This window comes from Sus scrofa, chromosome X (genome assembly GCF_054392235.1).
Source record: "Sus scrofa isolate SSC_HxYL_T2T_F1_AM1 chromosome X, Sscrofa_HxYL_maternal_Yorkshire_Landrace_v2.0, whole genome shotgun sequence".
NCBI lineage: Eukaryota > Metazoa > Chordata > Mammalia > Artiodactyla > Suidae > Sus > Sus scrofa.
Window position 1 is genome coordinate 32,128,403 of NC_139401.1, and position 16,969 is coordinate 32,145,371.

The following is a 16,969-nucleotide window of genomic DNA, read 5'->3' on the forward strand; positions in this document are numbered from 1 at the left end:
GAAATCCTGCCATATATGACAATATTGAAAATCTTGGAGGACATTATGCTAAGTGAAATAAGCCAGTCATAGAAGGAGAAATTCTGCATTATTCCATATATATGAGTATCTATATAGGCAAATTCATAGGAGCAGAGAATAGAATGGTAGTTTCCTAGGGATGGAGGGAGACAGAAATGGGGAATTGCTGTTCATTGTATATAAAGTTTCAGTTATGCAAGAGTTAATTCTAGAGATCTGCTGTAGAACACCATGCCTACAGTTACTACTCTATACTTAAAAAGTTTATTAGGAGGGTATATCTCATGTTACAGTTTCTTATCACAGTTTAAAAACAGAAAAAAACAAAGATATTATGTCAACAATAAAGAGTTATAGAAAAAAAGAACATGCTTTTGAAGTTTTAGAAAATAACAAAACACTTGTTTTGTCACAACTAAAACAGCCACTTTACCCATTTCCTGAAAAAGCAAACCAAACAAGAATTAAAAAAAACTCTAATTATTTTCTTGACATGATTTCCAGTTCACAACTGAAATAAATTCAAACTGTATTATAAATTATTTTGTTTCCATATTTACATTTAGAAAGAACACTTAATTTATTCCTTGTTAAAATAATAGATTATCTCTAATAAACTATGTCATATGTTTTCCATATTCGTGTAGGGTAGAACAGGATCTGTCTGGTTTTGCAGTTTCTAGAACAAGTTTTCTAGCAATTGCTTGGGGAGGCAATATTACCCCCTCAATCTTCCAGCCTTAGGCAACCATTAATGCACTTCCTGTCTCTTCAGATTTGCATATGTTAGTTATTTCCAATAAGAGGAATCATGTAACACATGGCCTTTTGTGAATGATTTCTGTCACTGAGCATAAGATTTTAAGGTTCATTCATATTGTGGCATATAAACTTAGTTTTCATTACTTAATATTTCATCATTTAGATACACCCATTTTATTTATTTTTATTCATCAGTTGATGAGCATCTGGGTTGCTTCTATTGTGGGGCTATCAAGAATAATGATGACATGAACATCCATTTATATTCTAGTTCTTATACTATTTCATTTTCTTATACTACTTCATACACATCCCTTCAGCAATCCAAGCTCTAATAGGTCACTTGCAACATGGGGAAAATAAAACATATTCTCAGAGTTCCCATTGTGGCACAGTGGAAACAAATCTGACTAGGAACCATGAGGTTGCAGGTTTGATCCCTGGCCTCGCTTAGTGGGTTAAGGATCTGGCATTGCCATGAGCTGTGGTGTAGGTCACAGACTCAGCTCAGATCTGGCATTGCTGTGGCTGTGACATAGGCCAGCAGCTGTAGCTCTGATTCGACCCCTGGCCTGGGAACCTTCATATGGTGTGGGTGCAGCCCTAAAAAGCAAACAAAATTAAAAAAATAAAACACATTCTCAAAGGGTTGCTCTCTGAGGACTAAGGAAGATAATTATAAGAAATCTGTAAACTATAAATTACTATGAAAATAGAATGCATTTAACTTTTCATATTATTTTCTCATACCATCTTTGCCAGGTATCAACCACCAATTCCTTACAGCCATTTTCATCATTCAAAGTATACTTAAAAGGTCAAGTTTTTGTTTCATTGTGAGAACACCAGTTTAAAAAAATGGAAAGAGGGGATAAAAGCCAGGATGGATTTCCAGGCCCTTCTGTTAGCTCTTATTTCCTGAATAATTAGCATGTTCAAAGCATGATGCAGTAATACAAGAAATGAAATTTACTCCCTGATGTCAGTTTGGGGGTAAAACATATACATGGAAAATTCCTTGAAAATAATTATTAAGAAACTAAATTGCAATATTAACTTGATATGGTGAATTTTTATGTACCATTTTATATACGTACATAATATATATACATAAATTATATACATATATAATATATAATTTATATGCATAATGTATAATATATGAAATATATAAATTACATAACACTTAATACACATAATACATATAAATTATAGACAATTATAAATTATAATTCATTTATATACTCCATATTTAATTAATGATTATTAATGAATCAAAACAAGTTTTCAAAAAGAGTGAGTAAAAGTGTTGAGATGTTTTGGTCAATACAGTGGAAAAGAGAATATTTAGACATAAATGGAGTGAGACATTTGGCAGTTTTATAAACAGTCATCATATATAAGATAAATAAAGAGAAGATAATATGGATAATATGATAACATGGAGGGGTAGACTGGTGGCTACAAGGATAGAAGGTATATATTAGTATACATTTATATTATAGTATCATAGTCTAATCTCAGTTATCACACATCAACAATCTGAACATCTTTAAAAGAAACAAAAACTGTTAAACCTTAATATAAGGAATAAGTCTATATAAATTGAAATAATTTTCTAGTGAATAAACTTTTTGCCCAACAGTTACAGTCTAACTACTAACAAGCACTTGATTTTAAGTGAGGTTTATGGATTTTATGATAAGAAAAATGCATCATTTTTAAACAGGTCAATGTTTGAAAATTTAGGACATTCACAGCCTTTTCCCCAATTGATTTTATAGAGGCTCAGCAAAAAGTATACCAAAATCCACTAGAGGGAGCTGACATTATTGCAAAGCTGTATAACCTGATTCTCCACTAGGAAAATAAGCATCCCCTCCAGCAATAAATGACTTTGAACTAAATTTTTTTTTAAAATATGCATTTATCATTCTTTCCATGACATCACTAAAAATAAAAGGAAAAAATAGGAAAGTGAGGAAAGCTTCGTGTATTACACTATATTGATCATAGAAATATTATTATGTAGTAAATCTGTCGCATCTTCACAAAGGAAAGCAATTATAAGTGGGTGTTCCAATGGATTAAAGTTTTAGTATAAAATAAATACATAATTTTTTGCTTCTCATAACAACTTTAAGGATGATTTTTTAAAAAAATATTTTAATGCTTTAAAGTCCAGTTCTACTCTATAATCCTTTGTGTGTGTATATGTGTATAATGAACCAAAAATCCATCCACTAATGCCTAAAGGTGTTCATAAAACTTCTTGTCAAAGAAATCTGTCTTAAAAAGTAAGTTGATGAGTTAGGACGCTTGAACTGGACACTGTGTATTAATATCATAGAAGCCATTTGGTGGGAAACAAAAGATACATCCTGAAAAGTTTGCTAGTCATATGGTAGGTGTTTGCATAACTGCTTCCCTCTTATGTTGTATTTTACCAGTAAATGAGAAAAGGAAGATGCTGTATAGTGATAGTGATCCAACAATAAAATGTAGCTCAAAGAATAATTTGTCCTTGGCTGAGTTTCAGTTGCCACAATGTGTGCTACAGCTAAAATAGTCTTCATATAAATTGCTAGAAGTATTAGCAAGATACCCAGCTAAATATTCTCGTATGTAAAGCAAACTGGATTTAATGAAAACTCACTAACGGAGTTCCCGTCATGGAACAGAGGAAACAAATCCGACTAGGAACCATGAGGTTGCGGGTTGGATCCCTGGCCTCACTCAGTTGGGTTAAAGATCCTGCGTTGCCGTGAGCTGTGGTGTAGGTTGCAGAGGTGGTTCGGATCCTGCGTGGCTGTGGCTGTGATGTAGGTCAGCAGCTGTAGATCTGATTACCCCTAGCCTGGGAGCCTCTGCATGCCGCAGGTATGGCCCTAATAAAGCAATTAAAAAAAAAAAAAAAAAAAAAAACACTAACAAGCCTTCAATTGCTTTTTTATTTTCTTCAATGTTCAAAGCATTTGATTGCCAAATTTGCAACCCACCAAGGAGAAGTTATGCTTATATACAACATACAGTTTACTTGTTCTTCACAGTCATGAAATTATTATGGAAGGGACAAGAAATGGAAATCTAATATATTTGTTTTCCAACAACAACATTTCATTACTTGTTACTACAGGTTGTAGGGAGCATGGTTTCTTTGATGGAAATTATTTTTTCTCTTTTCCCAATAAATAAATAACTTAGAAAATATGAAGTCATTTTTAAGTATTTTTACTTACTTATCTGCAGCTCTTTCTCTTTGGCCTGCATATCAGCAAAGACTTGGTTAAAATGATTTGTAAAGGCCACAGAGTCTGCATCCAGGAACATTGGCCCTTGTCCTTTCTCTTTCAGGGCTATGCTTTCAATTTTTAATCGCTCGATTTGAGGCTGAAGAGCTGACAGACGGTTGACTTCATCCTGTACCATAATTTAGAGTATTAAAATAACATTTTTACTTTGCATACAGTACATTTTTGCAAAGGAAAGCATTAAAAGGCAATGCTTAGCTTAGTGCCCTTATCAAAACATTGATAAGAAACATCCATGATTATTGAAGCAAGTCTCTTGCCATAGGTTATCAACTGAAGATGACCTTGGCTCTTCATTCAGTAGATAACAGCATATACAATGATTTTTAAATTTCATAATGATATCATTTAGAACATTAATGGGCATGAATGTGTACGGTTGAAAAGTACTATGAATGACCTTATATCTTTTCCATAACTCAAATATGGATGTTCCTCTACATTCCTCTTATCTCAAAATTATATGCCTTTGCTTCAAATTCTAAGACCACTTAATGAAGTTTTTCTTCTTTAAATTCATTTGCATAAAATACAAACTGTATATATCTATATATATCTGCATATATACACACTACATTAAATTACAAAAATATGTTTGTATATTAACATTATATAGATTACATATATGTATACATGTACATTATATACACATACATATATGTGGGTGATCTATGTAATATTTTTATGTATCCACTCATATTTATATTCTATAATTATATAAGTTTCATATAGTCTTATTACTTTTGACTGAAGAGGCAATTACCATTGTTTTAGTTAGAGTGACTATTTGCTCTGCTTTTCTCTCTTTGTCTTGGACTAAGTGCTAATAGCATCCCCTTTCACTCTCAAGAGTACTCTGGTTTGGTTGAAAAAAATCACGTGGATATTCTGTCATGCTGTCCAATATAGTAGTCTATAGTCACATGTCACCACTAAGCACCTAAAAAGTGGTTAATCCAAGTTTAAATGTGCTGTCACTGTAAAACATACACCAAGCTTTGAAGATGTAGTAGGAAAACATACAAATATAAGCTCTCATAGTTTTAAATTATGATTAAATAAATGATACTTTTGATACATAAGGTTAAATAAAGTGCATTATTGAAATTCATTTATTTACCTGTTTCTTTTTCCTTTTTAAATGTCCTTTCTAGAATATTTAAAATTACACATGTGGCTCAAATCTGTGGCCTGCAATAGATTTCTTTTGAACAGTGCTGTTCTTGATATAAATGTTTTCATACTCTTATTTCCAATGAAGTTGCAACTCATATGTATCTGATACATATATAAATTGAAGGCAACCAGAAATTTTAACATGCATTTTTTGAAATATTTATTACCATAGTTGTTTACTTATAAAGCATAACTATGCTACCTCTAGAACAAAGTTCTTCAAGATTGTTTACTATCAAAAATGTAAAAAAAAATAGGCTAGTTAAAATTTAAAGTTGTATCACAAGCCAATTAGAAGGAGTGGGAAATCAAAATAATTACAGTAACTATGAACTAAATATAAATCTGAGATTCCTGGAAATAAAAGTGATGCATACTCTTTTAGAGAGAGCAACTTTCGTTTTAAGACTGAATGAGGTTAACTTATTACATAGATCCTTTCATAGTAGCAATATTACCTACTAGACAATGCCACTGATTATTTTTAAAAGATAAAAAGAAAACTTTCAGCAGCACATTGGGATGTGATTATAACTATATGAGTTGAGTCAAGTAGGTTTCAAAGGAGGGTCTTCCCCTTTACGGAAAAGAAGGGCTTTTGCCGAAAAGAAGCTGCTTTGACCCGGGGGGTCTGCGAGGGCTCAGGGCTGAGCAAAAAGGAGGTTATATTGTGTTCAAACAATGCATTCTTGTGTTGGCCCTTGGGCTGGTTCTTAAAGCTGCCTTTACAATGGGCATCTGACTCCTTCTGGCTTTCTCTAACTTCTCTCTCCCTGATCCTTTCAATCCTAAGGTTATTAACGGCTATGATGCTGGGTTACTGTACTAGCCCTTGTACCTCCACTATACTCTGAGCACATATATAAAATATTTTTGTAAAGTAAATAATCATAATTTAGTGGACTATCAGTTTTAGACTTCCCTCATACATTTGATTAAACAGTATATCAACTCCTTGTGTTTGTGTGGATTCCACATTTTGAACATATGACTGGATTGTGCTCTTAGCACCTGAGCTATCATAAGAAAGACCTCCAAATTAATGGCCATTTTCCCTAGGATATACATGGTTCCCATACACCAAAACAGCCTCACCATTTTGCAAACTGACAAAATCGATGAACTATGTGTAACTACTCTAAATATGTTTTGGGGGATCTGGCCAACCATATGTTACCTATTTAAAACTGATTTGCTTTGCTTATATTTTGATCTTTACTGTGTTTAATTAAACCCTTAGAAGTGAAATTTTCTTATTAAAGAATATGCTATCCTTTTGGAAATTTCCAAGAAATTCCTATTGATCATGCTCCCAATGAGAGGAAAGATTCTTACCTTACAAATTTTTAACTGGCTTTTAACTGCTGTTGGCTCCGATGTGGTAATGGGTTGGGTTTTCAACCAGTTTTCAGCAGCAGTTGTGATCTGCTCCAATTGTTGTAGCTGATTATAGAAAGTGATGATTCTGTTCTGATACTCCAGCCAGTTAAGTCTCTCACTTAGCAATTGGCAGAACTCTATCCACCGGCTGTTCAGTTGCTCTGCAGCTTGTTTGATACTGTCAGCATTAACACCCTCTAGAAAGACAGATTTTAAAAATATACCCACTGAAACCACAGACTGAAAGATATTACCTGAAAACCAATGAAACACATTTAAAAGTATTCATCATATGAATAATTTCAAACAAATCATTTATTTACTGATAAAGAAGTTTAAGTACCAAGATAATTTCTGATTGACTGTAAATATTTAGAGTTGCATCTTATCAAAGAATATGAATGTAATAAAGTAATAAATGAGGACACATAAATGGAGAAGAATAGAATATATTTAAATGAAAACAAAAGTCATCAAAGCTCTGATGCAGGTGGAAGATTGATCATAGACAAAAACCTTTTGGATGTTTCCAAATAAAAATTAAATATCATGTATATAATTAAACTGTCTTTCTAAAAAGTAACTTACAACTTTATTTTTTAAATGGTCTTGAAAAAATGAAAAAAGAAAAACAAAAGTAAAAGACAAAAAATGATCTTGAAATTAGTTGAAATGTTATTATTTGGATTTTTGAAAAAGGAAAAAAGTGAGTATATATCAAAAATCAATAATTCACTGCTTATGCTACAGAAAGCCAGAAATAAACAGATTGCCCATGAGTCCAAAGAAAGGAAACAGGTATTAGAAAAATATTCTTTCTAATATGAAAAAAGGTCTTCAAGTTATTTACATAGCATTAACAAATGTGGAAGTTGATCTGAAAGTTTTAAAATCATCTATAGTAATACTAAAGCAGAAAAAAAGCTACAATGGGCAAAATGGAACATAAGCCTATCATTATGAACTTTAGCCTTCTTAGAAAATTTTCTATGTGTTAGGGAATATGCTATTTTTTTTTAACATACACCATCTTATTAAAATTTTGTCAAAGTGTAATATATGACTAATGCCAATTCAGGTATATATTATCCTAAACATAGCATGAAAGTATAGCAATATCATGTTAGTAACTCTATAATGTTTACAACATGTAGATATTCTTACATACACACACAGACACACACAATATTAAGTATGACATGCATGTTAAAACATAGCTATGATAGCAGTGATAACTTTCTAATATTTTTGAAATATTGAATATTTCATATTCTTACATATATTACCAGGGATTTCCAAGGGAATTATAAGCTCACTATAAGATTCTTCCTTTAAATTAAAATATCTAAGGAGTAAAGTCATTTGGTGAAGATCAAACTGTCCAGGAAAATCTACTTTTATGAATGTTTATTTTATTCAACTTTCTGGTAATACGATTTAGTTAATGGACAAGTGAGTTACTTAAAACTCTGAAGATCATCTGTCACAGATATGAGGCCTGTGGTTTGGCTCATTTGTACATGCCTCCCACCTCACGCTTTTTAAAGAAAAAAGCATGAATTGAATGATTATATTATTTTATTCTCTTTTGTCTTCCTCTGCTCAGATATTCTAATTTTCATCTTGTAATTATGTTATTTATGCTGCCAAACTACATCTCTCAATTCATTTGAAATACAACCCTAGCATCACTAATTTCAGAGTTTAACACTATCCAGGATGACACTGGAGAAAACAAACCTTGCAAATACCATTGATAACAATCTCTCTCCTTTTTCTTTGGGTGATTTATTTTTTAATAAAAATAATTGAGAAATTAAAGAGTATAAAAATAAAATATGCATGTTTCCATATGCAAAGTTATAAAAGGCAGCCCATGGCTTGCAGGAGCTAAATATACCTCTATATTCTCCTAACAGTTAAAGAAGCAACTGATCTTATTGAGACATCTGTATTGTGGGATATACTGTTTGGGATAATTTGATTTTGATCAGTGATGAATAATTATATCAAAATATGTTTTGAGGGATGCTACTAAGAAACTATAAGTTGTAAAATGATCATGTCTGTTATAAAGTATAAGACAAGAATCCAAATATCCAGTCATATAGGCACTCAGTTTGAGAAAAATTGTGATGATAAAATGCTAACAGTGGAGCTCCTCTAATGGCTCAGTGGGTTAAAAACCCAACATAATGTCCATGCAAATGTGGGTCTGATCCTTGGCCCTGTTCAATGGGTTGATGATCTGGTGTTGCGGGGTGAGCTGTGATGTAGGCTGGCAGCTATAGCCCCAATTGGACCCCTAGCCCGTGAACTTCCATATGCTGCAGGTGTGGCCATAGAAAAAAGAAAGCTAACATTATTGCTGGAAAATGAAAGGGGATAATTTAAAAATATACAAAGGAGAGATTTTAAATTATGTTAGATAATGACTCAAAAATATGCCATAGATCGAAATGATCAGATGTTTCAGAGAAATATTTTCAGCATATATTAAATGTGAATAAACGCTTAGAAAAAGGAAGTCCATGGTAGACCTAGTCCACAATAGCCAAATAAGAGATGCTAAAGTAAATTAAAGGTATTGTGGAATGATGCTAGATTGAATTTATTTAGGATTTATCCAAATGATAAGAGGATACAGATAAAACTACCTTGTTCTCCCTGAAAGAGGTCAACCATATGAAGGCCTTTTAGCAATTGGAAAAATGAAATCACAAATTCATTTTCAATATGAATAATACAAGCTAATTTAATCAGCAAAATATAAATCCAACTATAATGAAGTATCAATAAGTTCTATGCTATCTATTAAAACCCAGAGAAAGAATTTAATGGGCTCTTTCTGACCACTACCAAAAACTATCAGTTCAATGTGCCAAAAAAATGTCCAGATATTAAACATCACTGCAAAAGGAAGTGATATAAATGAAAAAAAATGAACTGAGTATAAATCTACTGTGAAATATATATCAATCTCCACATATTAGCATACGGATTTTTAAAACTGAACAAAGACAATTAAAATATAATATGTAAAATAAGGATCTCCATATTAGGATAAATGGTAAAAGCAGGTAAAGGGGTATAAAAACTCACAGTAAGAACTATGGTATTAGGCAAGCTTGAGTTCAAATTTGATCCCCCTATATTTTACTAAATGGGTGAACTAGGTTATTTGATCTCATTGGGTCTCATTTTTCTCATCCATGGAAGCAGGATAAAATAGAACTGACATCATAGGACACCATCAGGGTTCTGAGTTAACGTATCTAAAGTGTTACACCAAGTATGACATATACCAGACAATCAATAAATAGTAGTCAATGCTATAAGACAAAATGAAAAAGAACATGTAGGAAACAGGTAAGGGACCAGATCTTTCAAAACACGCAATTAGGAAGAGGGGAGTCCTTTTAATGACTGAAGGGGTCATTTATGGAAAATGATAAATATTTTTAAAGCTAGTGATAATTTTGTATAAAATGGTACTAATATTGGATATAGAAAATATATTTACACGTTTAAAAAATAAATTATATCAACCAGTGATGAATCTGTTTAAGTGTTTATTAGGGAATCTTGGAATAATTGGTCATATATCTATAGTCATTTGAAATTTAAGTTACAAAGGACAGCCATGCCAAAAACTAGAAATAGAAATTTCGAGATATCATTAGTAAATATATGATGCTGAAGAAACTCAGACATCTTATTATTAAGGATTTGTATGTAAATACTGTATCAATTCATATGTGAATATGCTTCCTGCTCAACTAGATTATAACATTTCTAAATTATAAATCCCCCTCTTAAGAAAATCTCTACTGGCAGTATCTGATAGAGTTCTCAGCTTAGAGTAGGTATGAAATAAATACACTGTACTTGTGAACTCACCCACCACCAAATCAATAGCTTACTTCATAGGAATACAAACATTAGGGGAGCGATAGCCAGAGACACAAAAAGCCAAACACATACAACACGCACACAGTCTCTCTTGCTTCAAGTTGGCTTTAAAATACTTGGGGGAGAGAGCAACAACATTGTCACCTCGCACATTACTTAATGTGTATCTCTTAAATGAAATATCAAGATGAATTACTTCAACTTCATGAATTAACTGGCCATTATCCAGAACTAGTAATGAGATTACGAGAAAGTCCCTTAAAACTTTTGTAGAATAAAGGTCCTGTTTTCCTAGTGAATACTCACCTAATGAATAATTTTATTATTATATCTTATAATTTTAAGTGTATTTCATAGAATTATGCTTAAAAAAATTTAAGTTTTATAATAGTGTAAATATCTGAAAAGTTTTAAGAATCAATCATTTGAGCATTTGTTTTTCTAATTTTTTTTGTTAGCTACTTAAGAATACAAGCACTAATTCACCAGGCATTATGAACAATACTTATGGAAACCATTTTGTAGTAGCACATTAGAATTTTAGGGATAATGGATCATAATTCATTCACTTCTCATATTCTAAACAACCCCTGAAATAGTCTATGAATAAATATATTGCACCCAGAGGAAATGGATCACTACTTGAAGTGCATCAATTTTATTACTTGTGTACAGGGCATAACAGACTGTTAGAATAATTTTAATTGTGCACCACCTTCCATGCAAGTACTTCAGAACTGCCACTTAAAGTGAAGTATTCCTCGTCAAGTATATTCATCATTAGCCATGAAGCCAGGGTGGAATAATGCAAAACCTGTGTTTTCAGAGCCCTTGAATAACAAGAATATTTGGAATTAAAACTTAAAATAAAGTTGCTAATAAATAGTGTCCTATTTTTGTTGCATATTAAGTGAGGGTCATTACAAATCCTTTTGGCATCAATGTAACGGCCTAAAATGTAATGAAAATTTAATCAGAGCCCATGGAAATAAGGTCTGAGTATTATAGACTAATTCTAGAGGTTTTTCTGATGACACTAACTGTTGAACAACTGCCACGTCACCTTGTTTTAAAAATAGCTTTTAAAATTAATACATTTACACAAAATTAAATATAATATACAAATAAATATCCCAAATATATAATATAATACATAATATCATATTTATAGTACTTACACAATAAATATAATATACAAATATAAATAAATATAATATACAAATTTACTAATATAACTCTTTTTTCATTTTTCTTTTTCCAAACAGCATTGAATTATAAGAGCAATAAGTCATTTCCCTACTAATAGCCATTTTTGTGACTAATTTACCACAACAGTGACCACTTTAATTTCTTCCCTTCATACACACGAACACATATACACACACAGGCACAGAGTCTCTTCCCTTGGAGATTACAGTTAAATGAAGAAAAATGCATCTGTCAATTAAAAACATTTATTGAGTGTGAACTCTGTGTAGACCATTATCCCAAATGTCACGTGCAGAAACAGGACACATAAATCAAACTGCCCAGAATTCAAAAAGGAGTAAGACAAGAGGAAATTGGTGGAATTATGGAAAGCTACTCATTCATGATGGAAGGTCTGGGCTGCAAATAGTACCATTTCCATGCCTCATGCCTCAGTGATATATAGAGCAGATGCAAAATCTCTTCCAAAAATATATATTATTACAAGAGTTATTGCTACTGGAAAGAAATCCTTCACAATGACATGAAAAGATGAGAGGCTTTGCTTTGAGGTGAGCCAAACTGACCACAATCCCTGCACTTACCCATCTGACAACTTTTTAGCCAAACTCAAATGACTTCATTCATGTAAAGCACTTAAGGAGCCATAAACTAAAATACTAAAAATAATGTTCCATACTTAATATTATAGATAAGAGGAGCCCTTGTCTGTGTTATCAATCTGTGCTATTTCATTACGATCTTTAGCAGAATTACTATCAGGTATCACCTTAAACACTATAATCTAACACTCAGGGGAAGACGGTTTTGAAATGTTCTTTTACTCTAATATACTAATAATTACTACTTTGATTTAAACATTTCCTTAATGTGATTATCTTCAGGCTCTTTATTAACACAGAGAAAACTACAATTAGAAATTAAAAGTGAAGCACAACCCTATTAAATACTTATAGTCTCTCCTCTCGAATTTGTGATGAAACCATTTTATAGCTTAAAAAGGGGGGAAATGAACTATGCTTACATGTTTTCAAATGAACTTTTTGACATAACTCCTTTGGGTAATTTTAATATTAATAAAGAAAATAATTTATCTAAACCAGTTTTTTTGTTGTGTCTGACTGACAAGGAGACTATATATATTGAGGCAAGAACATTATTTTACAAAAATAATTAAGAATGAGGTCTAATCCTAAATAGAAAAAAAAAACTGTGTAAGCATATTTTAGGTATAAAAATGTTCTCGATTGTCCTGAAGTCCCATAATCTCACTTGTATAAAGAAAAGCTTTTGCCCTGAAATAAACAGGTTAGTTAAAAAACTGTTTAAAATAAAATCTTAGGAAATCCAGATTCGTTAATTAATAATCAATACTACTGATATACTAGGAAGATTCATTACCATATTTAGTTGCTAAAATTCTCCAAAATTTTCATTATTTTATATCATTAAGTAAATATAAAAATAATTTTAAAGAAGTTTATATTGCATAATTTTAAAAAATGCAATAAAGAATTTGGTAATTCCCCTTCTCAGAATTTACACGCTACAGGAAACATAAGTAGATTACTAGGTACCCAATCTAATCTCCCACTTACTCTCATTAAAGTTCTAGGATGAGAATAATTTGTTGGGACTAATGCAATGATACAAACTTTAAATACTGGTGATAAACTTCACAAAGATTTTATCTGTGAAAAATTCCCCCATTAAAAAGTTCTCTCTGCCATCCCAATATTCAACCACACTATTCCCCATACTTATCCAATCAATTGATTTTGATAGAGGAACAACAAATTAATGTAATAGTTTAAAAAAAACAGTTCAATAGATAAGTTGGTTAAGTTATTCAAAAGTTTCACGTCAAAACTCCAGAAATATAATTTCTTAAATAACGCTCTCTCTGATAGTAGCACTGTAGCCTCCCTTTTAAGTTTATAATGTTCATGAAGATCATTTACATTCTTCTAAAAGAAACGGGACACCTCAAAGGAAAATGTCCATGTACAGCTTTGTATGCAAATAATTTATTCAACCTCTTTTTGTGGTTTAAAAAAGATTTCTAATGAATTAATAAAAACCATTAACTGAATGTCTGTATGTTATTTAAATATAAATCATTCTACTGCAAATCTCCCCAAATATAGTTGATACAAAATTCAAAATGTATGTAATACTATTTTAATATTCTGCATTTGATAAAGTACAGCCAAAATGAAAATTATCACCTAATTGATCATAACTTTTATGTAACCCTGCAAAACTAAACCTATGTTATAAGAAACAGTGTTTTCAGGACATATAATTGATTTCCAACACAACTTTGCAACATCAATCAAAAGTCTCTTCTATGTTGGTATTATGGTCATCTCTGCACTTTTAACAATCTTAATATCCTATACCACTCCCTGTTTTGCAACACCTTTCTTCAATTCATTCAAGAAATTGCTTCTGGGACTAAAAGACTGTTTTTTGCATTTCTTAAGTGCTATTAAAAATTCATGCTTTAAGGATGAAACTAGAGACTCACATACTGGGTGAGGTAAGTCAGAAAGAGAAAGCCCAAACCATATGATATCACTTATATCTGGAATCTAATACATGACACAAATGAACATTTCCACAGAAAAGAAATTTATGAACTTGGAGAACAGACTTCTTGTTGCCAAGGGGAAGGAGGAGGGAGTGGGATGGACTGGGAGTCTGGGGTTAACAGATACAAACTATTGCATTTAGAGTGGATAAGCAATGCATTCCTGTTGTATAGCAGAGGGAACTGTATCTAGTCATTTATGATGGAAGATGATGGAGGATAATGTGAGAAAAAGAATGTACATATATGTGTGACTGGGTAACTTTGCTTTATAGTGACAGAACACTGTAAACCAACTATAATGGAAAAATAAAAATCAGATAAAAATTTAAAAAAGAAAAAAAATTCATGCTTTAAGTAGATATTAGAAATGGTCAAAAGTGATTTGGAAATATGTTTGATATGCCATAATGAGTCAAAACTGCATGCCTTAGAATTTCATTGTGAAGGAAATAAGAGTACTAAAATCACTCTAGGTATTTTAAAATATGCTCTAATCTTAAGGTAAATTAAGTAGAAAATTCAGTTTTCTATGTGTGTGTGTGTGTATATATATATGCACATATATAAAATACAATTTTTGAAATACTTTCTTTAAGATATAATAGCTATATTTATGTTATTCTTCACACATATTTTAAAATATGAATATATGTCAAGTATTATTATCATGGGAAAACATAAACAGAATGTGTATATATTTGTATTAGTTGCAAAACATTGGAATAATTTATAAGAATTATTTCTCTTAATTTTTAAGATATGTAGTTTAAGGAATAGACCTTTACATGAGGTCATAAATGAAGTACCATGATTCAGTTCTCATTTTCCTTTCTATAAATAAAAGAACAAAAATGTATGTGTTTTATATAGTTAGGAGTTTTATTACAATTGCATGGCCACACTTGAGAAAGGAAATCATGAACTTGTAAATTTAAGAGGTTTGCTGAGATAACTGCTGGAAATGTGGTTTAGAGAAAACTCAATTTGCCTTTCAACTCTAGTTTTTGGCTCTATGTTGGTGAAGTATTTGTAAATTAGGGTTGTGGTCATTCTGAAATATACCCAGAGGTACTATAAGCACCTATTGCATGTCTAGCTTAACCACAATTCGCACAATCACATCAATTAAATACTTTGCATTTTTTTTTGTGAAAGACAAAACACAAAAGAACAAAAAGACAAGTTAGAATCTTTGAGTCTACTTTTTAGAAATTACGTAAATTGTTGCATTGAATGGAGCATATCACATATCACTTAGAACAAATCTTCAATAGAATAACAAATGAGAAGCTTAAAACTTGATCAATATAGTCAACCAATGAGGAATGTCTCAAATTGTACCCCTACCCCTTACTGCTCTAAGCTTTCTACAGAAATTAACACTTTCCTTCAAAAGAATCATTAATAAATTTCTGACCAAAATTACCAATGTCATTATCTCAATTACTGCCTTAATTTTGCTTTGCTAAACAGAATTTAATCAGTCCATTAATATTTATTAAAGACCTAGTATATGTCCTGATTTAGAGCTATGAGGGCAATAATCTAGAAAATTGAAAATTATATTATCACTAATCATATGATCATTTTACCTCCGTATATATTTTCAATTACCAAAAAAATAATTACCTTCATTTCTCAATTTTAACTGCTTTTTGAACAATTCAGTATATACTACTTAGCAGATAATCTGAGTTTAGTTATTCTCGATATATGATTATAAAATGAGACTATTTAAATGTATAGATTTCACACTGGTTTATAAAAATGATAAAGAGACACTTCAGTTTCTAGGGAAAACTATATAATAGTATAAGAATATTCTTTGATCATATAATTTTTAACATGAATATGCTGTCGTCAAACTCATCAGCTAAACTTTCCAGCAAATATGCATCTAAACAACAACCTTTTAGTATTTTGCATCTTCTATATACTCATTAACATGTTAACCCAATCCTCAGCTGTCATACTTGCTTGTTTTATTTTTAACCAAATATAGTCATGGGGCTCATTAGAAGAAGAAAATGAATTGATTTCCTAAGAAGATCACTAAATTTTTTAAGGCCAACATGGCAATTAAGGCAAAAAATAGTTCATAACAGAATTTATGCCCCAGAATGCAGGCAGGTACTGGAAAAAGCTGACAGGCATAACAAAAACATTTGTTGCATTTGTTAATGATATTCTTATAAACATATCCATTGAAAAATAAACCTTGTTTAGAAATAGCATTATCTCTGATTTTCATAAATTTCTTATACTTAGACATGAATTTAGTAGTATAACAATGATGAATGGAAAGATGTTTGTTTACAACTGACATCAATGACATTTTGTTCAGACAGCTTTTGAGGTAGCAAGTGTTAGCAAAAAAATTGTTTTGTGCTTTTTAGGGCCACACCCATGGCATACAGAAGCTCCCAGGCTAGAAGTTGAATTGGAACTGCAGCTGCTGACCTGCACCAACCTGAGCTGAGTCTGCAACCTACACCACAGCTCACAGAAACAATGCTGGATCCTTAACCTACTAAGCAAGGCCAGGGATTGAAACCCTCTTCCACATGGATACTTGTTGGGCTTGTTACCACTGAGCCACAAT

The 16,969-nt window shown here is 31.5% G+C and overlaps 1 protein-coding gene across 25 annotated transcripts in view; it reads right to left on the bottom strand.

Annotated features, from left to right (window-relative positions):
• DMD (dystrophin) overlaps nucleotides 1–16,969 on the bottom strand; it is a 2,611,869-nt gene that overhangs the window by 1,440,546 nt on the left and 1,154,354 nt on the right. For all 25 annotated transcript variants that reach the window (XM_021079543.2, XM_085006422.1, XM_085006420.1 and 22 more), the window contains 2 exon segments: nucleotides 6,606–6,847; nucleotides 4,023–4,203 (listed from right to left, as the gene is read on the bottom strand). In XM_021079543.2, coding sequence (XP_020935202.1) covers nucleotides 4,023–4,203; nucleotides 6,606–6,847 — 423 coding nt within the window.